Here is a 22428-nt window from a genome sequence, read left to right as displayed (position 1 = left end):
GAGACACGAGACATTATTGCTCACTGAGATCACTCTTCAAGGACCAGAATTTAGCAGAGCATTTATACCATGTTGATGGAAATGTTCTAAACTGGATTGTAGTGTCAACCTGCTCTGAGTATAGTTTAAATATTTCTGGTTAAAATTTCATTCGTATGGTTAGAGTGATGATATCAGAGTCGACTGAAGTAGAACCAAGACTGTCCTCCACTGAGCACTGCCACACTTTGAATTTTGAGGTCCTGTTTCTTTTTTCTCCCTTTTCAAGTTTTATTTATGTAAGTAATTTTTACATGCTATGTGGGGCTCGAACTCATGACCCCAAGATGAAGAGTTGCATGCTCCTTCCACTGAGCCAACCAGGTGCCCCTTGAGATTCTGTTTCTGTGTATCATATTTTTAGATACCTTTCTCTGCTGCTATACTAATTCCTCTCTCCCCACTATTACAAATTATTTTTTTTCCTTTTTTTTTTTTTTTTTTTTTGAGAGAGGGCGGGCAGGGGAGGGGGGAGGAGGGAGAGAGAATCCCAAGCAGGCTCCATGCCCAGTGTGGAGCCTAATGCGGGGCTCAATCTCACAACTGTGAGATAATGACCTGAGCTGAAATCAAGAGTCGGATGCTTAACCGACGACTGAGCCACCCAGAGGCCCCACAGATTATTCTATCATAAGCTGCTGTGGGCTAGGAAATCCAAATACTTAGAGATTGCTCAACTAGAACAAAAGTAACCCGAGTTTGAATGAGACCGGAGGGGAGTTTTTATGAGCAGATATACTGAACACCTTAAAACGTGCAGTTTGTGTTACATACTTTAACTTTCATTGCGTAGATGGCAGCTGTCAAATCAGTGCCATTATAGCTAACATAGAGAGTGTTTTTGTTCTTCTTTTAAACAGAGAAGAAGATACAGAAAATGAAAATGAGAAGAAAATTTGGTACTACAGCACAAAGGTCCAACTTGCAGAATTAATTGACTGTCTAGATAAAGATTACTGGGAAGCAGAACTCTGCAAAATCCTGGAAGAAATGCGTGAAGAAATCCACCGACACATGGACATAACTGAAGACTTGACCAATAAGGCTCGGGGCAGTAACAAATCCTTTCTGGCGGCAGCTAATGGTAAGAGGGAAATCTTCTCATTTTACTTGTTACTAAATTTGAGATAAATTCTTGGTATTAAGTCACTACAAAATTTGAAGATACTAACATTTCAAATATGTATATTTTAATTCCCAATACTTTCATTTTCCCAAGAGAATCTTGTTCATCCCAGCATACATTAGGGATGCTATGCATTTTAGCATTTTGTATATTGCCTCGGTCATTACTAATATTTCCCCAACTGTTTTCTTTATTTTTTTTTTTTAATTTTTTTTTTTTAATGTTTATTTATTTTTGAGACAGAGAGAGACAGAGCATGAACGGGGGAGGGTCAGAGAGAGAGGGAGACACAGAATCTGAAGCAGGCTCCAGGCTCTGAGCTGTCAGCACAGAGCCAGACGCGGGGCTTGAACCCACAGACCGGGGGATCATGACCTGAGCCGAAGTCGGACGCTTAACTGACTGAGCCACCCAGGCACCCCCCCAACTGTTTCCTTTAATTCAAGTTACCTTATTATTAGGAACCCTATTTTTAATTATGAGAAATAGTATTCTTTTAAAATTTAGTCTTTGCTTTCTTTTTTATTTTAAGTAAAACTTAATTTTAGAATAGTTTTATAGTTACGGAAAAGTTGCTAAGGTAGAACAGTGTTCCATATAGCCTGCACCAGGTTTCCCCTGTTAGTAATGTAGTTAGTGTGACACATCTGTCATAAGTAGTGAACCAATATTAATACATTATAATACCTGAACTCTATACTTTATTCATATTTCCTTATTTTTACTGACATCCTTTTTCTGTCTCATGGTCGCATCCAGAACACCACATTGCATTTACTTATCATGTCTCTTAAGGCTCCTCTAAACTGTCACAGTTTCTCAGACTTCTTATTTATTTATTTATTTATTTATTAAAAAAATTTTTTTTTAACCTTTATTTATTTTTGAGACAGAGGGAGACAGAGCATGAACGGGGGAGGGTCAGAGAGAGGGAGACACAGAATCGGAAACAGGCTCCAGCCTCCGAGCCATCAGCCCAGAGCCTGACGCGGGGCTCGAACTCCCGGACCACGAGATCGTGACCTGGCTGAAGTCGGACGCTTAACCGACTGCGCCACCCAGGCGCCCCCAAAACAATTTTAAATCAACACTCCGTCCAAGCCTTTTAATTTTTTTTAAAATTTTTTTAACGTTTATTTATTTTTGAGACAGAGAGAGACAGAGCATGAACAGGGGAGGGGCAGAGAGAGAGGGAGACACAGAATCTGAAACAGGCTTCAGGCTTTGAGCTGTCAGCACAGAGCCTGACGTGGGGCTCGAACTCACGGACTGCGAGATCACGACCTGAGCTGAAGTCGGACGCTTAACCGACTGAGCCACCCAGGCGCCCCATCTCAGACTTCTTATTTTTGATGACCTTGACAGTTTTGACGGGTACTGGTCAGGTATTTAGTAGAATGCCCTCTGTCTGGATTTGTCTCATGTTCTTCTCCCAACTGAGATTATGGATTTGGGGAGGAAGACTACAGAGGTGGAAAGTGCCATTCTCATCATCATACCAAGATTATGTGCCGTCATCGTGACTTATCACTGATCATGTTAACCTGGCTCAGGTAGCGTTTGTCAAGTTTCTCCACTATAAAATTACTCCTTCTACCCATGCTGTGCTTTGGGGAAGAAAGTCACTACGCACAGCCCACACTCAGGGAGGGGAGAGTTAGGCTCTCCCTCCTGGAGGTAGTGGCTATCTACATAAATTATTTGGGATTTTTCTGTTCTTCAGGAAACAGGAGATTTGTCTGTTCTTCTAGTTTATTATTCAGTCATTTATTTATATCACTGTGGACTCATGGATATTTACCTTATCGCTCGGGTTACACTTCAATACCTAATTTACCTTGGGTTACCTTGGATTATGGATATTTACTTTATAGTTTGGGTTATATTTCAATACCTAATTTACGTTCTTGCTCAACTTCTTGCTTTGTAAAAGATAATAAATACTTACGATTTTTTAAAAAAGTTCAAATAGTATAAAAGGGTATACAGTGAAAAGTGAATCTCCTTCATAATCCCGTTTCACCTTACTTTTTTTCCAGACATGCTATTATTGCCATTTTTTAAATCCTGCCAGATAGACTCTGCATGTTTAATAAGTATCACCTGTGTTTTCTAATAGTGCATTTTAATCTTAGATAAAATGATTAAGACCTTGAAAGTACACTTGAACTGCCTGGCTCTGTTCTTCTATATATGTTATCTGCTATACATATAATCCTGTTAATTTTCCCATTCTCCATTTACTGAAAAATTTCCCCATTTTCTATTTGCTTAAAGTAGAATGTTTATATTTAATAAATATATCTACTTAAGCTATATCGGAGCCTGTTTCTACATGCTCTGCATCTGTAGTGCCTTTAATTCATGTGTATTTTTTGAGAATGCTATAGTCATACTGTTAGATATAAATACTGTTGCATACAAATATACTTCGTCTTCAGAAACTAGCAGACTGATTACCAAGGATTGTGTTTATTCATATCTGGTGGTAGGAAGTATTTTTCTGTTACATCTGTTTAGAAAAATATGTAACATTTTCATCAGATAAGTTTTAGTTGTCAGAATTCTTTGGGGAGGTTGTATCCCCTTCTTACTATTTTCTCTCCATACAGTAGATCAAATAATAAGAAATTTTATTACTTTCAGTCAGGCTATATCCCTCTTAGTTTTCTTTCATGAATCATGGCATTAAAATCGGCAAATCTCAGGGCGCCCGGGTGGCTCAGTTGGTTGAGTGTCCGACTTTGGCTCAGGTCGTGATCTCATGGTTGGTTCATGGGTTTGAGCCCCGCGTCGGGCTCTGTGCTGACAGCTCAGAGCCTGGAGCCTGCTTCAGATTCTGTGTCTTCCTTGCTCTCTGCCCCCCCCCCCCCCACCCCCACTCACGTGCGTGCTCTCTCCCTCTCAAAAGTAAGTAAAAAAAAAAAAAAAAATTAAAAAAATCGACAAATTCCTTTTTATTCTTGCATTCTCAGCTTTTAGTACGATAATAAAGAACTGTCCAGTCCCTTAAAAAGCAATGTTAAGTGTGTTTTTATCAAATATGTTAAATTAGAAATATTTTCTAGAGTGAGCTTGCCTATTCACAAAATTATGTACATAATATCATCTTAACTAATGAACAAAACCAAAATAAGATGTATAATTAAAATGTTTAGTGGTCTGACTTAGGGGAATGTGAAAAACTAAAAGTGTCCAATATAGAGGAATTAGTTAATTCCATTATGGATTATCATGTGGTAGAACACTACAGAATTGGAGAATTATGTAAGATACCATGCAAAAACAGTGCCTGGGTCATTGAGGTACTTAAATTCTTCTTCTCTAAAAAAATTCTTTTTCTCTAACTAGGTAATAGACCAGCTTTTATCAAAAAATAACCAACTAGCATAGAATGATTATAGTTGGTATTCTATTTATATTTTTCAAATTTCCTACAATGAGCATGTTATATTTCAGTGTAATTCAGCATATAGTGTACTTTTTGTTATTAAAAAAAATTTTTTTAATGTTTCTTTATTTTTGAGAGAGAGAGAGAGAGAGCGTGCAAACACTAGTGGGGGAGGAGCTGAGAGAGAGGGAGACAACAGAATCCGAAGCAAGCTCCCGGCTTGAGCTGTCAGCACAGAGCCTGACGCGGGGCTCGAACTCATAAACCTCTAGATCGTGACCTGAGTTTAACCGACTCAGCTTCCCAGGTGCCCCAAGAGTCAGATGCTTAACCGACTGAGCCATCCAGGTGCTCCTACCATATATTTTCTAGAAGTGAAGATTACCCCATTGGTTGTGTTCTATGGGCATCAATATCGTATCGGTAATCTTGATCCTTTTTTCTTAGTTCCGGTGTTTTGACATATGTAACTTTAATAACTTGTATTGAAACTCTTGAGTGACATTTGTAGTACTTTTTCTATATTTGGTATACCTGGAAACAAAATTTTTTGTTTTTATTGTAGAAGAAATTTTGGAATCCATAAGAGCCAAAAAAGGAGACATTGATATTGTTAAAAGCCCAGAAGAAATAGAAAAGGACAAGAATGAGACTGAGAATAATAACTCCAAAGATGCTGAGAAAAGCAGAGAGGAGTTTGAAGACCAGTCCCTTGAAAAAGATGGTGATGACAAAGCACCAGATGATGATCCTGAGCAAGGAAAATCCGAGGGTAAAAAAATTACTTGGCTAGAAAATAGTATTTCATCAGTGTTATTTATGAAACCTCCAGTTTTGCTTTCAAAATGAAAATGAATCCTTTTTTTTATTACTAATACCTCTATAATTTTATATTTCTAAAGAAATTAGGATATCCTTTCCTCTTGTAACATGTATAATCATTGTAATGAGTTTTATGTATTGGTAGATTTGCTATAATATACCCATATCTCTATTTATACTTCCTAATAAGATACCCTTTCCCTGTAAGATTTGTTGGTGAAAAAAATCACGATTTTTGTACCAGAATATACACTTTTGTGTGTGTTACGTTCATTTTTATATTAATTACTTAAACGTTCTTAATATTTTAAATACTCTTTGGATTACCTACTGCAAAAATATCCCAAAATCTAATTGCTTCAAAATGGCCATCAAATAAAAGCAGGTTTTCTTGGTGATCATTCATTTTTAGTAGTTGATTGAATGTGGCCATTTGTCCTAGAGCAATTTAAAGGATATCTTTAAAGTTTTGTTGTGCATTTTACTGTAGAGCCAACAGAAGTTGGGGATAAAGGTAACTCTGTGTCAGCAAATCTTGGCGACAACACAACAAATGCTTCTCCAGAAGAGACTAGTCCCTCTGAAGGGAGGAGTCCCGTGGGGTGTCTCTCAGAAACCCATGATAGCAGCAACATGGCAGAGAAGAAGGTGGCATCTGAGCTCCCCCAGGACGTGCCAGGTACAGAGGGCAGTGTATCAATGCCTCTGTAATGGGGGGAATCCTTCCCTTTGGTAGTAAGAGCTGAATGTCACCTGGAATTTTAAAGTATGTGTTCATTCATGCTGCTTGCTTACATAAGTGCCATCCCTGATTGCTAAATTGTCACCTAACATTTGGAGTTTGACACATTCTTGCAGTTAGTGCTTGAAACTCATCATAATCTTCATGCTTTTTTAAGTTCATTTAGCTGGTTTTGACTAATAGACTTATTTGTATATTTTATCACCAGATCATAGTGGCAGACATTTTGGTTTTAAGTACTTACATACTAATGGCTCAGTGTTGAATGATTTGACCATTCCAATTCTGTACGTACTAACAAATTAATTTTATGTTTGCATGTGCTTGTGTGGTTTTTTTTAAACATTTCAAACCATGATGTTATGATAGAAAACCATTGTCACAAAACATTTTGTGCAAGATGTATTTTGAAATGTAAGTTAACCAATAATCCATATTTTAAGCTTTTCTAAAATTAAAATTATACTTGAAGTAAGTTTTATCACACATGAAGGATGTCGTTATACCTTTCATTTTGCCTTGTTTTTAAATGAGAAAGAATTTTTATTATAGGAACTGTGTATTTTTTTAAAAAGCAAACTAAAAAATTCAGATGAGTAAAACAAAATAAACACTGGTAATCCTACCAGAAATTAAGAATTGTAACTAATACCTTGATGGAAATCCTTAATGATTTTTTTCTATATATTATAAGAATATCACATATTTTCCAACTTGCGGTACTTTCGTTGCTACATTTCGTACTGGGGATGTGATTCTGATGTGTTGGGAGGAAGATAGCATTAGCAGTTGGAAGATTTGATTCTAGATCTGCTTCTGTCATTAAGTCAATGTTATTTAATCTTTCAAGGCCTCAGTGTTCCTGTTCTGTTAACTTGAAGGATTTTGATGATCAACAGTGCTTGTGTGACTGCTCTCAACTGAGTGTCTATAAACAGTAAACTGTTGCTGAAAACACCAGTGTAACATTAGGTTACATGCAGTGATGTGTGTGGAGGGTCCCGAAGAATCACAATAATAAGCTCACCATGTTTTATGCTAATGAGAGACTGGTCACTAAGATGAAGAAAAGTCTGGAAACTGCTATCTGGTGAAATGAATACAGAAACAAATTAAAAAAAAAAAACACCTTTTTTTTTAATGAAAAAACTTTTTTTTAAATGTTTATTTATTTGAGAGAGAGAGAGAGAGAGAGAGAGAGAGAGAGAGAGAGAGCACGAGCAGGGGAGGGGCAGAGAGAGAGGGAGACACAGAATCCAAAGCGGGCTCCAGGCTCTGAGCTGTCAGCACAGAGCCTGACGCGGGGCTCAAATTCTCAGACTGCCAGTCATGACCTGAGCTGAAGTTGGGACTCTTAACCGACTGAGCCGCCCAGGCTCCCACAAATTTTTGAGCCTAGAAAAGAATAGACTTGCTATCAAGGGGAAGGTGGGATGAAAATTCTATAATTGTCTACTGACCGGTTAGTTGGGGGAGGGGGAGATTAGACTTATGTTTGAAATGTTGGGTATTAGGTCAAATAAGTAGGAATAAGAGTGAAGACTGTTGTGACTGAATGCTAACAACTTCCTTCAAATTACAGCTGTTTAGAGAATAATAAATTCCCTTTCACTAGATGCATTTAGTAAATACCTATCAGATCGTTTCAGTGAGAGTCCTTTATTGAATGGACTGGAGACCCAGAGATTTAGAATTCAATTTATAATTTTATGGTTAGATCTCTAGGTCCTAATTAAAATATTGCATTATTAAGACATTAACACCTTCATAAGTCAGAATTTGAAAGTAGAGTACTAGGCCCAAAATAATTTGGTGAACAAAATTCCATTTTTATTAGAATTGTGATTATATCCTTAGTAAATACTTCTTAAAATATTTATCTTTTTAGATTGATTAATACTTAATATAAGTCTTAGTCTTATAGTGGGTTCATATACTAGTTAGTTGTTTGGTTTTTAAACCAGAGTTAACAACTTTGCATAGATTTTAGCAGATATTTGCTTTTTAAGTTATTTATTACCAGCTTATTAATTTCTCTGAGATACTTGTTTTTAAAAAAATTTTTTTAGGGGCACCTGGGTGGCTCAGTCGGTTAAGCGTCTGACTTCGGCTCAGGTCATGATCTTGCGGTTCATGAGTTCAAGCCCCGCATCGGGCTCTGTGCTGACAGCTCAGAGCCTGGAGCCTGTTTCAGATTCTGTGTCTCCCTCTCACTCTCTGCCCCTTCCCTGCTCACACTCTGTCTGTCTCTGAGAAATGAATAAACCTTTAAAAAATTTTTTTAAAAGTACATTTGAAATTTTCACTTGTTTTGGTTGGAGTCTTGGGCCCAGCTCGGATCCTGGAGCCTGCTTCAGATTCTGTGTCCCCCTCTCTCTCTGCCCCACCTCTGCTTGTGCTCTCTCTCTGTCTTTAAAAATAAATAAACAGGGGCGCCTGGGTGGCGCAGTCGGTTAAGCGTCCGACTTCAGCCAGGTCACGATCTCGCGGTCCGTGAGTTCGAGCCCCGCGTCGGGCTCTGGGCTGATGGCTCGGAGCCTGGAGCCTGTTTCTGATTCTGTGTCTCCCTCTCTCTCTGCCCCTCCCCCGTTCATGCTCTGTCTCTCTCTGTCCCAAAAATAAATAAACGTTGAAAAAAAAAATTAAAAAAAAAAAAAAAAAGAAAAAAAAATAAATAAATAAACATAATTTTTTTTTTAAATTTTTAATGTTTATTTTTGAGAGAGAGAGAGAGAGAGTTAGTGGGGGGAGGGGGGAGAGGGACAGAGAGAGCGGGAGACGCAGAATCCAAAGCAGGCTCCAGGTTCTGAGCTGTCAGCACAGAGCCTGATGCAGGGCTCGTGAGATCATGACCCGAGCCGAAGTCAGACGCTTAACCAACTGAGCCACCAAGGCACCCCTGTTATTTTTGTTATTAGAATGGTTTAAGGGGAGATACTCTTATCTTAGTATCTGACTTTTAACACTTTTAAAGGGCGCCAAGTGAAATAATATATATAAAAGACTTAGCATAGTATCTGACGCATGTTAACTGCTTAATAAATGTTGGATACTGTCCTTATTGCTGTATAGTCAACTCTTTGAAAGAGTGAGAAAGCCCAGCAAGTAAAAAAATAATAAAGTGGGTGAGTTGAATTATACATTTACTGATTCACTAGTAGTTAACATAATTCTTCTAAATGAGATCCTTTGTATTTAAACTTTGTATTCAAGTGGTTTTCTTCATGCGTAGTCATGAAAAATTGATTTAGATGAGAACCCAAATAAAGAAGTGTTAAGAAAGCTAGAATGGGAGCAAATAGCAATTGTCAGTAGTTGTGATCAGAGTGGATTGGGGCCATTAGCAGGATCAGAGTGCTAGATAGCTGAAGATGCTGTAAATTTGAAACCTGACCATTTAGTAAATCATAGTTCTTTTCTTGACTAGACTAATAAATGAAACCAAGCCTAGAAACCTGATAGTCTTATACTTACTTCCAAAACAATATGAAGCATTTTTAAAGATACTAATTAAACATACCACACCAGTCTTTAAAGAGGAATTTGATACATTTAAAGTAGATAAAAACATTTTGGTAGGTCCCTGACTGTAAAACTTAATGACACTAGTGACCGAAATGGACAAAGTCAAGGCCCTTGAGGGCTTTACTTTCTAATGGGCAGTAGACAGGCCTAATAGTAGAGTTCTGACCCTCAGAGCAGACTATAACGTGTCTCTCTGCTTCCTTCTGTTTCTCTTTCTCTATGAGCTCATTTATTCAACAAATATTTATTGAGTGTAATGGTGCCTGGCAGTGTGCTAGGTACCTTGTGGTGTCCCCGGACCAATTTCTGTTACCATTCTTGACCACTCTGTGGTCAGTAGATGAGATGTGGTATCACAAGAACTAGAGAGGGGGGTTATTCTAGGTGGATGAAAAATAACAACCGATAGAAGGCATCTCACAGGGTTTTCTTTTCTAAATCTTCAGAATGTATTTAGACACCTAATTTAACGACTAAAGTTTATCAGTAGAAGACTGTCAGATTGGCAAGTGTTCGGTATGGAAAGATATATTATGATAAACTTTTTCATTAAAGTATAGCACTTGGTTAAGTAATATTCAGTAAATAGCTTGATAGATATTTACAAATATCCACACAGGTGGAACACACCTGTGTAACCACATCATTTCCCCTCTTAGCCACCACTGCCCTCACTCCCACAAAAGTACTTACCATCTTGACTTCTATAAACACCAATTAGGATTACCTTTAAAAAAATAGTATCATACAGTATATACTTTTTGATGTCCAATTTTTTTTGCCTCCACAATATGTGTGAGCCATCCAAATGTTGCTTGTAATAGTAGTACATTCCTTTTTATTGCAGTATAATATTCTATGATAGAGATATATGATGATTAATTATTAATTTATTATTCATTTTCTGAGTTGATGGGCATTTGAATGGTTTCCAGTTTGGGACCATTGTGAGTAATGCTACTATGAATACTTTTTTGCATGTTTTTTGTGCTCATATATGTACCTTTCTAGAGATATGAATCTAGTTGTGGATTTCCTGGGCCATTCATTTTACGTGTGCTCATCTGTAATAGGTGCTGCTGGTTTTCCAAAGTGGTTGTGCAAGTTTACCCTTCTATCAGTAGTCTACAAGAGTTCTAGCTCCTCTACATCCTTGCTAACACTTGGTATCATCAGTATCATTCTTCTTTCTTTTCCCCTTTATTTTATCCGTTCTGATGGCAATGTAGGGATATCTTTTGGTGGTTTGGACTTGCAATTCCCCGGGGACTAAAGATGTTGAGCACCTTTTCATGTATACGAAATATATGTGTATATATAGGTCATTTGGTTAACCCTCTTTTGTAATGTACCTGTTAGTTCCTTTGTTTTCTATTACGTGGTCTCTTTTTCGTTTGTGGTTGTTTCATGGCAGAGGGTTAAATCCAGTCCCTCTGCTCCATCTGGAAGCAGAAATTCCTACGTTGATTCTGTAAGTGTTAACCCAGTCTCCTATTCCTGGAATAAATACCATTTGGTTGTGGTATATTTTCATTCTTATATATTGTTGCATCCAGTTCGTTAATATTTTATTTAGGAGTTTGCACTGATACGTGACATTGACTTGTAATTTTCCTTTTCTGTTAATGTCCATGTCCGGCTTTGGTGTCCAGATTATGCTGGCCTCACAAAATGCGTTGGGGCTAGTTCCTACTTTTTCTGTTGTCTGCAGGAGTTTCTGTGAGTTGGTATTATTTATTACTTAAATAAAGGGCTTTTTATTTTTTTCATGAAGCTACTTGGTCCTGGAGCTTTTTTTAAATTATTATTATTTTTAATGTTTATTTTTGAGAGAGAGAGAGCGTGAGCAGGGGAGGGGAGACAGAGGGAGACACAGAATCTGAAACATGCTCCAGGCTCTGAGCTGTCAGCACAGAGCCTGACACGGAGCTCGAACCCACCAACCGTGAGATCATGACCTGAGCTGAAGTCAGACGCTTAATCAAGTGAGGCACCCAGGCACCCGGGCCCTGGGGTTTTTATTGTGGGAAAGATTAATTTTAGATTTGATTTCTTTGATGGATAGTGGGCTATTCATATTTTCTGTTGTTTTATGTCAGGTTTAGTAAGTTGCATTTTTCTAGGAATCTACCTATTTTGCTTAAATTTTAAATTTTATTGGCATAATAACATCCTGTTTCTTTGATGTCTGCAGGGATCTATAGTGATGTTCTCTTTTTTTCAGTCCAGAAATTGGTTATTTGTTTTCTTTTTAAATTTTTTTTTTTCAACGTTTATTATTTATTTTTGGGACAGAGAGAGACAGAGCATGAACGGGGGAGGGGCAGAGAGAGAGGGAGGCACAGAATCGGAAACAGGCTCCAGGCTCTGAGCCATCAGCCCAGAGCCTGACGCGGGGCTCGAACTCACGGACCGCGAGATCGTGACCTGGCTGAAGTCGGACGCTTAACCGACTGCGCCACCCAGGCGCCCCAATTTGTTTTCTTTTTAATCATCTCACAAAACTTTGTTAAATCTCACAAAACTGTTAACACCTTTTATTAGTCTTTAAAAAAAATAACTTTTGGCTTTGTTGATCCTTTTTTGATTCTGTGTTTATTCCAGTTTATTTCTGATCCTGTCTTTATTATTTCCTTTGCATCTTTGTGGTGGTTTTTTTTTTTAACTGCTCCTGTTTTTTAAAAAAACTTTATTGAACTATAATTGGCATACAAAAAGTTGTACATATTTAGTGTATACTCGATGAGTTTGGAGATAAATATACACTCAGGAAACCATCACCACGATCTGTGACAAACATATTCGTCACCTGGCTTTTTTCCCCCTGCTTTTAAAATTTTTAAATTTTTATCATTTTTGTGGGTTGCACTTATTTTTTTTTTTTAGTTTATTTATTATTTTGAGAGAGAGAGAGCGCACACGCAAAAGTGAGAGAGGGGCAGAAAGAGAGGGAGAGAGAGGATCCCAGGCAGGCTCTGCACTGGCAGCATGGAGCCTGATGCAGGACTCAAACTCACAAACCTTGAGATCGTGACCTGAGCCACCCACGTGCCCTTTGTTGGTTGCATTAAAACAAAACAAAACAAAACCTCCTCAAAAGAGTATCCTAGTTGATACTAATTATCCTTCTACATTAAAAAAAAATTTATTTATTTATCTGTCTATCTATCTATTTATTTATTTATTTTGAGAGAGAGAGAGAGAGAGAGAGAGGGAGCAGGGGAGGGGCAAAGAGAGCAAGAATCCCAAGCAGTGTATCGCCCAACGTGGGGCTTGAACTTACAAACTCTGAGATCATGTTCTGAGCCAAAATCAAGAGTTGGATGCTTAACCAACTGAACCACCCAGGCGCCCCCCATCCTTCTGCATTTAGATGAAAATATTATTTCTCTCTTGGCTCTTCCAGATGGGTGCTTTATGATTTTTAGTTTTTATTTTTTCTATTTCTATTTTTATTATGTTTTTCTATTCCGCTGTCAAGGCTGTAAGTTTCCTTTTTGTGCTGTTGTAGCTGCATCCCACAAATATTATATTGTCTTTGTCATTGAGTTTAAACTATTTTCTAATTTTCATTATGATATAGTTTTCTCCCCCCCCCCCGCCCCTTCTGGTTATCGTTTTGTTACTGATTTTTAGCTTACCCACTGTAATCAGAGAAATTGTTGAGGCTTTTTTTAATGTTTCAGTATTTGGTTAATGTTGACAAGTGTCTCACGCACGCTTGAAGAGAATATATGTGTTTTAGTTGGGTGCAGTATTGGACAATCAGGTCAAGGTTTATTTTTTTATTTTTTTTATTTTTTAGAGAAAGAGAGCACGAGCGGGGGAGGGGGGAGAGGGGCGGAGGGGTGTGGGGGGGCAGAGAGAGAGAGGGAGAGGGAGAGAGGGAGGGAGAGAGAGAGAGAGGGAGACAGAGAGAGAGGGAGAGAGAGAGGGAGGGAGAGAGAAGGAGGGAGAGAGTGGGAGGGAGGGAGAGAGAGGAGAGAGGGAGAGAGAGAGGGAGGGAGGGAGAGAGAAGGAGAGAGGGAGAGAGAGAGGGAGGGAGAGAGAAGGAGAGAGAGAGAGAGGGAGGGAGGGAGAGAGAGAGAGAGAGAGAGAGAGAGAGAGAGAATGAATCTTAAGCAGGCTTCACGCCCAGCCTAGAGCCCAATGCTGGGTTATATTCCACTGCTCTGGGATCATGACCCAAGCCAAAATCAAGAATCAGACGCTCAACCAACTGAGCTACCCAGGTGCCCCTGGGTCAAGGTTTTTAATTGTGTCGTTCAAATCTATATCCTTCCTAGTATTTGTTTTCCTTCTCTGTGAGATATTTTAAAATTACTTCTAACAGTTTACTGTGGAGTTTCTTTTTGTCACTTTTTGCATTACATAGTTTGAGGCTGTGTAATTAGGTGCACATAATGTTTATATTTCTTGTTCAGTTAACTTTCTCATTGTAAAATAATCCTTTATCTTTAATAACATTTCTAAGCTACCATAGCCTGCTTTTGGTTAGTGTTTATATTGTATATCTTTTCTGGAATAGAAAGGCATTTTTTAAATAATGTGAGAATTTAAATTTCCTTAGAAATATATCCAGAATCTCTTGAGAAAGACATGTACTTTAGAATTTCTTTAGAAGTAAATGTGTATTGGAGCACCTGGCTGGCTCAGTTGGTAGAGCGTCTGACTCTTGGGATTATGGGTTTGAGCCCTGCGTTGGATATAGCTTAAAAATTTTTTTAAAGCCTTAAAAAAAAGAAAAGAGTAAATGTATAGTATTTCAAGCTGTATTTTGACATAAAGTCTTGTCAGAGAGTACTGTCATTTTTCTGTAATATGATTAATGAATTTACGCAAAGGAAACATTACAAATTTATGGTCTAAAAATCTGTGGGAGTGGGAACATGAGAAAAGTGGGCAGGTTTCATGATGTCATATTGGGTACGATCAGTGATCAGAAAGATTTTATGTGGCTAAGATTGAAGATTAAGCTGAAAAGTTGGCAGCCATATTTTGGGCAAGGTTGGTAGCCATCACTTAAAAAAATTAATCTCTTAATGTACCTATTCCTTAGATTTTTTTCTTGCATCTGTGTTCCAGACGTTTCACTTTAGTTCATGAAAATACTTATGTTGCCAAGAACAACCCCATGTAGCAAGTATGTTATTTAGTATAACTTCGTTATAGTTAACAAAGGCTCAATTTAGGAGTTACACTTTTTTCCTGGATTTTAGATGAGAAGCTTTTTGTACCAGAATGTTGAGTTTTAAATTCGTAAGTGGAGAGAGAAGGACACATAACTTTGTAACATTTTAAAGTCAAATCCACTTTGAGTGTTTGTGTTCAAACATAATGCACACAGTATCTGTCTTAAATTCATGCCTCTAGGTTTAATCACTGGGATTAGGAACATATGAGTAGTAGATAAAACTGGCTGTATTTGCATAACTATAATTGTTGGAAAACGTTTCCATGGACATATTGAGACTCTAACATCGATAAAGTTCCGCTAAAAGAACATCGATTTAATCTATTTCTTAACTTTCTGAGATAATGACATTTTATTTTATTTTATTATTTTTTTTTTTTTTAAATTTCTTTTTTCAACGTTTATTTATTTTTGGGACAGAGAGAGACAGAGCATGAACGGGGGAGGGGCAGAGAGAGAGGGAGACACAGAATCGGAAACCGGCTCCAGGCTCTGAGCCATCAGCCCAGAGCCCAACGCGGGGCTCGAACTCACGGACCGCGAGATCGTGACCTGGCTGAAGTCGGACGCTCAACCGACTGTGCCACCCAGGCGCCCCAGATAATGACATTTTAAAAGATAGGCACTGTGTTTTAGTTTTGCATTTTATTTCAAGGGAAATCCAGTGGGTAAGAATCTATTGGTACTAGATGTGATCTCATGTAGTAGCCACATTGTAGCTCACTGAGTTGATCGGTAAAGGCTTTGGGAACTTCTGCAGCTAAATACTCTTTTGTGTCTTACTCTTTTTAAGATGTTTGGTTTTAGTTTCTAGTCATATACGTTCTGGTTATTTTACCTCATTTTTTTTCCTTAAAAAAATTCCTTTAGTACCTTCAGAAGGAAAATTTACTTTTTTCTCTTTGTAGTACTTTGCTTAGAAATTTTTTAGGCTTTGGTGTTAATGTTCAGGCGTTGAAGATCAAGGGGTATTTTTGGTTTGGGGGATGACTACAAAATTACCTTATTTTTACTCATTTACATCATGTCTAATGACAATGGTATCGTAAGTACCAAAACTTACAATATTTGCCATAGGGCTAGAACATTTGGCCTTTGGAACATTTGGAAATGTATATGTTACGGGGGTGGGGGTGCCTCGGTAGTTCAGTAGGTTAAGCGTCTGACTTTGGCTCAGGTCATGATTTCATGGTTTGTGAGTTCAAGCCCCACGTTAGGCTCTGCCTGCTTCGGATCCTCTTGTCTCCCTCTCTGTCTTCCCCTCCTTGCTTGTGCGCGCATTCTCTCTTTCTCTCTCTCTCTCAAAAATAAATAAATATTAAAAAATGTATGTTGGTAGACAGTACCTTCTTGGTGGTGTTTTGAAGCAAACGGTTCATATTTCCTTTAATTCTGTAGCCAAATGAAATAAAGAAGTGAAGAGTTCTAGAACAATTAAGGTTTATTTATTAATTTTTTTAGTAATCTCTACACCCAGTGTGGGGCTTGAACTCATGACCCCAAGATCAAGAGTTGTACCCGCTTCTGACTGAGCCAGCCAAGTGCCCCTAGAACAATTATTTAAAAAAAACAAAACCAAACCCAAAGTCAGTATTCTACACTGAAATGGAGGAAAACACTGTTTTCCACTCAAGACAAATTAACTGGGGACAAACTAACAAAAAAGCTATATGTTTTATGAGTTTGTGGTAGTCCTCAGCTTATTGTCACCTTGAAAGTTTAAATGGATAGAATCTGAACTCCCATTTGCTTTCAGTGGGTTATTGGCTTTTTTAAAATATCAGAATACCTGGTAAGGGATTGATTCCCTGTTCTTTATGAAGTACCATTATCTCCCTACTAGCAGAAAACACTTTCTCTAAAGAATTTTAAGATGTGTATAGTCAGAATCTCTTAAGTTCCTATTCCAGAATTCTTTTCTTTTCTTTTTAATGTTTACTTATTTTGAGAGAGAGTGCTTGAGCATAAGCTTGCATGCAAACAGGGGACGGGGACGGGGTGGGGGGGCGGATATCCCAAGCAGGGTTGCCTGAGCCTGATGTGGGGCTCGATCCCACAACTGTGAGATTATGTCTTGAGCCAAAATCAAAAGTCGGGTGCTCAACCGAGTCACCCAGGTGCCCCCCAGAAGTATTTTCTTAGTTAAAACCATACTTGGAGTATATTATGTTAAAAAAGTTTTTGTGGGCTGGTGTAGAATCTAATCACTTTTTCTTATTTTTCTGTGAGAAAGTACACTCTGAACTCTGAGCTCATAAATGAGGGGATTTCTTTCCTTCTTTCTTTCTTCCTTTCTTTCTTGGGATGGTTATCTTTATATATTGTTTCATTATTTGAGAAGATGTTAATTAATCCTTTATAAATTAGGACTGCTGCGCTTTACAAATCTAGACTTTACAGCTGTGAAAAGAATGGTTAGTGAAGAATTTGATATTATTCATGTGAGACTTCTTTTGTTTCAGATATATGCATTTTTCCAACAAGAGTTAGTTGATTGTGTTAGTGGTTTGCAGCTGTCAGATATTAAATTATTTCCATCCTTCACATAAAATTTGTTTACTATAAAAATTTTCAAACATACACAGAAGAGAAGAGTATAATGGCTGCACCCCCACTACCATATATCTAACACTTAGATAGAAAATTGTCAAGATTTTGTCATATTTGCTTTACCCGTGATTTTTTTTACTCCGCCCTTTTTTTGCTGAAATAAAAAATTTTCTTTTTTTTTTTTTTTTTAATTTTTTTAACGTTTATTTTTGAGACAGAGAGAGACAGAGCATGAACAGGGGAGGGGCAGAGAGAGAGGGAGACACAGAATCTGAAACAGGCTCCAGGCCCTGAGCGGTCAGCACAGAGCCCGACGCGGGGCTCGAACTCACGGACTGTGAGATCATGACCTGAGCCGAAGTCGGACGCTTAACCGACCGAGCCACCCAGGTGCCCCAAAATTGTTTTCTTTTTTGACCCTAGGTGTACATTGTTAGATAAATCATAATCCTTAGTTAATTGTATTCATCATTGACCATTGTATAGTCCCCCTTAATTTATTCATTAAGGTTTTAAATTGCTTAATGATAATGAAAGTAAATACTTAGGAACCTGTCACTTAAAACAAAGAGCTAAGTCCTGCTTTGAAACTAACCTGCATCTATAATCATCTCCCCAGTCATATTCCCTGCCTCCCTCTCCCCTGCCTGAAGTAAATTGTCACTCTGAAACCTGTGTTCACTAACATGTTTTGTTTTTATAAGGGATACACAGTAGAATCAAGACTATTGATACTGGAGCTCCAACTGATGTATAATTCACATGCTTTTGCTTCGTTGAATTGATTTACATGATTTGCTAAAAAACTGTATATTTCTCTTTTAATTGTTTTAATCTTGATAGCAGGTGTATTGTGTTACATATTATTTAAAACCCTTTTAAAAATATATTCTTTTTTCAAAATGTTTATTTATTTTTGAGAGAGAGAGAGGGAGGAAGGGGCAGAGAGAGAGGTAGACAGAGAATCCCAAGCAGGCTCCACGCTATCAGTGCAGAGCCTGACGTGGGGCTCAAACCCGCAAACTGTGAGATTATGACCTGAGCCGAAATCAAGAGTCAAATGCTTAAATGACTGAGCCACCCAGGCACCCCTAGAACCTTTTCAAAAAAAAAATTTATTTATTTTGAGGCAGGGGAGGAGGGAGGGATGGAGGGAAAGAGAGAGAGAGAAAGAGAGAGAGAGAGAGAGACTGTGCACAAGCGGGGGAAGGGCAGAGTGGGAGAGAGAATCCTAAGCAGGCTCCACACTGAATGCAGAGTCGGACACAGGACTTGGTTTCACAACCGTGAGATCATGACCTGACCCAAAATTAAGAGTCAGTTGCTCAACTGACTGAGCCTCCCAGGTGCCCCATTACATATGGTTTTACATCTCTTGAGCCTCTTAGTCTAGAGTACTCTTTTTCCCCCAATTTTTTCTGTACGCTGTTGACTTGTTGAAGAATACTAGTGTAATCCTGCTATGGGTATCCTGCATTTGGAACTTGTCTGTTTCCTTCTTCTTAGTGTTCTTTAATTTATTCTAAAAGCTTGATTACATTCATTTTTAACTGTTTTTGGCAAGAATATTCCATAAGCTATGTGCTCTGGGTACTTCAAATCATATAGCATCAAAAGGCTCATGATATGATGTCTGTTTGTTTTGCCTTTATAAATGGTGAAATTCATCAGTGAGTTCAGGTAGTGACATTATAAAATTTCCTGTTAACCTCTCATTCATTCATGGTCATTTCAGAAATAGTTATCTATTTGGAGATTATAATACACTGATTTTTTTTTTCTATTTTTTTTTTTTTTAACTGAAACTCTGTGGAGAATTTTCCCTCATTAACCAAGGCTGTGTGAATACCTTGAACTGTAGTCAGAGCAGGAATAAATGCTTAAATTATTTCTCTTTAATTTTAATTTTCAGAGTCAGGAGTTGGTATAACAGTTACCTTCAGTGGTGAGTCATGAGTTATGGACTTTTACACAAGGGCATGGCTTTCTCATTTTAAGAATCTGTTTGAGATCCTGGACCTTCATATACTCAGTTTCTTTCATTCAGTTGTAGTTATTTATTTTGCTTATATTGACCACAGTCCCCTTCGTGTTGGCTTTTGAGTCCTTTTTCCATAACCCTGGTAACCTTAGATAGCGTTTCCACTTTTTGGCAGAATAAGACGTGTGGGGCTTCCCTTATGTATTTCTTACACCAGACCTGGAATTAGTCATTCCTCCAAGAAGCCCTGGTTCCTTTTAGTGGGGAATGATATTTAGAGACCACAATCTGGACCCAGAGTATTACTGCTTTGGGCTGTCACTGCCTCTAGGCCTTTTTGGTGGGTGGTGTTAGCAAATAAGTATTTTTGAAAAGACAAAGACCATCAATTCATATTGACATTTCAATTCAGATTGAGGATTTCATACTTAGTTTTGGTGTTTTTTTCTTTTTTTTGTTTGTTTTTGTTTTTAAACTTGCATCACTTCTCTCACACTGAAAGCCTTATTAGCTCTTAACAGAGTAGTAACTTACATTTTTGCTTTATTCTCATACAGATCTCCATTAATAATAATGTTATTAATATTAATACCCTGGTATACATTAATAAGAAATGATTTTGTGGGCACCTGGGTGGCTCAGTCGGTTTAAGTGTTTGACTCTTGGTTTTGGCTCAGGTCATGATCTCATGGTTCATGGGTTCGAGCCCCATGTTGGGCTCTGTGCTGACAGAGGGCTTCTCTTTCCCCCTCTCTCTGCCCCTCCCCAGCTTATGCACATGTGTGCACTCTCAAATAAACTTAAAAAGAAAAAAGGAAATTATTTTGTATATCATAGCAATTTTGTAATATCAATATTACTGTTGACAGTAAGACCACTGAATAGCATTTCAGATTTTTTTTTGTAGCTCTCTATTCATCCTTATGCTGTATTTCCATTAAGGATGTATAGTCAAAGTACTGTGTTTCTAAGTCACTTAAAATAATTTTTATTTTATGGTTATGTCAACAACTTGATATACAATTAGGTTTATTTCAGTTTTCAATTTTTAGGGATTGCATTTCTAACTTTAATTTTAAAAAAATGTAAAAGGGGCGCCTGGGTGGCTCAGTCGGTTGAGCGGCCGACTTCGGCTCGGGTCATGATCTCGCGGTCCGTGGGTTCGAGCCCCGCGTCGGGCTCTGTGCTGACAGCTCAGAGCCTGGAGCCTGTTTCGGATTCTGTGTCTCTCTCTCTCTGACCCTCCCCTGTTCATGCTCTGTCTCTCCCTGTCTCAAAAATAAATAAAACATTAAAAGAAATAATAATAAAAATTAAAATTAAAATTAAAAAAATGTAAAACAGTTACATGATTCCAAAATCGAACTGTGTATATTCCCTCTCTAGGTAATCATTTCCTTTCCTTCCGTCTTAGGTAGTCATTTGTATTAATTTTTGGTTATTTTTCCAGTGTTTTAAAATTTTTATAAGTAAAGGCAAAAATCTGTCCTTAAATTTGTATTTTTCTCCCCTTCTTACACAGAAGTTGGCATACTATAAGTACTATTTCACACTTTGCTTTTTTACATTTAACCATTCAGATGTGGATATAGTGATTTCCCTGGTCCTGTTATGGTGCATGATATTTCATGTGTGTGTCACCTTTTTTTCAACCAGCGCCCCATTGATGGACATTGTGTCTCTGGTCTTTCGCCATTATAAATAATGCTGGAATGAGTGGCTCTGTAAATAAGTAATTTAGTATTTTTTTGCCAGCGTATTTTGGGATAGATTTCTAGACATGGGATTGGTAGGTTACGAGTGAGTGCACGTGTAGATATTGTCAGTTCCTTTTTATGCGCTTTGCCCCATTTTTCACTCTCACCGTGTTGTGTGTGGGAGTGCCTGTTAGCAAACTGCCTCTTCACCTGAATGTATTGTGAGACTTGGAATTTTGCCAGTCTGATAACTGGGAAGCTCCGTATAGTTTTCCTTTGCATTTCTGTTAGTTTGAATTAAGTGAGCATTTTTCCATATGTTTCAAGGCCATTTTTACTTCTTTTGTGACTGCTGATAGATTTTCTCATTCTCCTATCAGGTTGTTGGGATTCTTCTCGCAAAAAAAACTAGGAACTCATTATTCATTAGAGATAGCCTTTGTGATATACGGCCAACCACTTTTTAATTTAGGGGATTGATTTTAAAAGTATCTTAGTGGCAAAATGAAATTCAGAGGGAGGGAGGCTCTTAATTTCTGAACTACCATGGAAAGACCTAGGCTCTCTGTTCATGGTAGTGTTCATTTTGATAATTCTTTTAGGAGCAGTACTTTTACTGCTAACTATTAAATTGTTCTTAAAATTTACAATGACTTAAGCGTTACCTTCTAGTTAATTTGGGAACACAGAATTCAAGCAGAAAATCTTAGAGATAAATAATCCTGTTTAATACTGTTCCTAATACTGTTTGACTACTTTTCGGAAAGAATATAAATTTCAGATTTTGAGGGATTATCTCAAAACCATTTCTACATTTTGTGGGATAATTCTATCACTTTATTCTTCTTCTTCAGCTCTGGGGTAACTGAAAGGCTGTCTGCCTTGTGCTAGAGACTCAGATGCTAAGAGTCTGAGTTAATAGACTGAAAGGCTTAAAAAACAACTCCTAGGGTGTTGCTTATAAATCTCAGACATTACATCCTTCCTACGTGAGCAGCTTTTCTTTTTGAAATCTAGCTTTGTAATGCAAACCTAAAACAGCGAAATGTCTTTTCTGGCAAAGCAGTGGCTTTTCATGTGATTTCTAATCTAAAAATCAGATATTCTATTTTTCTAGAAGACCCTAACAAGACCTGTGACAGCAGTAACACTAGTGCTACCACTACCTCCATCCAGCCTAATCTGGAAAACAGTAACAGCAGCAGTGAACTAAATTCTTCCCAGAGCGAATCTGCTAAGGCAGCTGATGAGCCTGAAAATGGAGAAAGAGAGTCTCATACACCTGTCTCTATTCAAGAAGAGATAGGTAAGAATACACTTCATCCATTCAAGCGAGCTTTTTAATTTTTTTAATTTTTAAT

At 37.8% G+C, this 22428-nt stretch overlaps 1 protein-coding gene across 15 annotated transcripts in view; it reads left to right on the top strand.

Annotated features, from left to right (window-relative positions):
- The window catches only part of BPTF (bromodomain PHD finger transcription factor), a 149804-nt gene that overhangs the window by 49009 nt on the left and 78367 nt on the right, over positions 1 to 22428 (top strand). For 10 of the 15 annotated variants that reach the window (XM_086687771.1, XM_086687766.1, XM_086687775.1 and 7 more), the window contains exons 3-6: positions 900 to 1123; positions 5122 to 5328; positions 5869 to 6057; positions 22185 to 22373. In XM_086687771.1, the coding sequence (XP_086543897.1) occupies positions 900 to 1123; positions 5122 to 5328; positions 5869 to 6057; positions 22185 to 22373 (809 nt within the window). The remainder of the gene's footprint in view (positions 1 to 899; positions 1124 to 5121; positions 5329 to 5868; positions 6058 to 22184; positions 22374 to 22428) is intronic. The other 5 variants (XM_086687773.1, XM_086687780.1, XM_086687767.1 and 2 more) reach the window with 4 other exon arrangements.

This window comes from Puma concolor, chromosome E1, assembly GCF_028749965.1.
Source record: "Puma concolor isolate L17-30 chromosome E1, mPumCon1.1.hap2, whole genome shotgun sequence".
In the NCBI taxonomy this organism is placed as follows: Eukaryota; Metazoa; Chordata; class Mammalia; order Carnivora; family Felidae; genus Puma; species Puma concolor.
The sequence above is the reverse complement of the archived record's forward strand: the minus strand, read 5'-3'. Positions and strand labels throughout refer to the sequence as shown.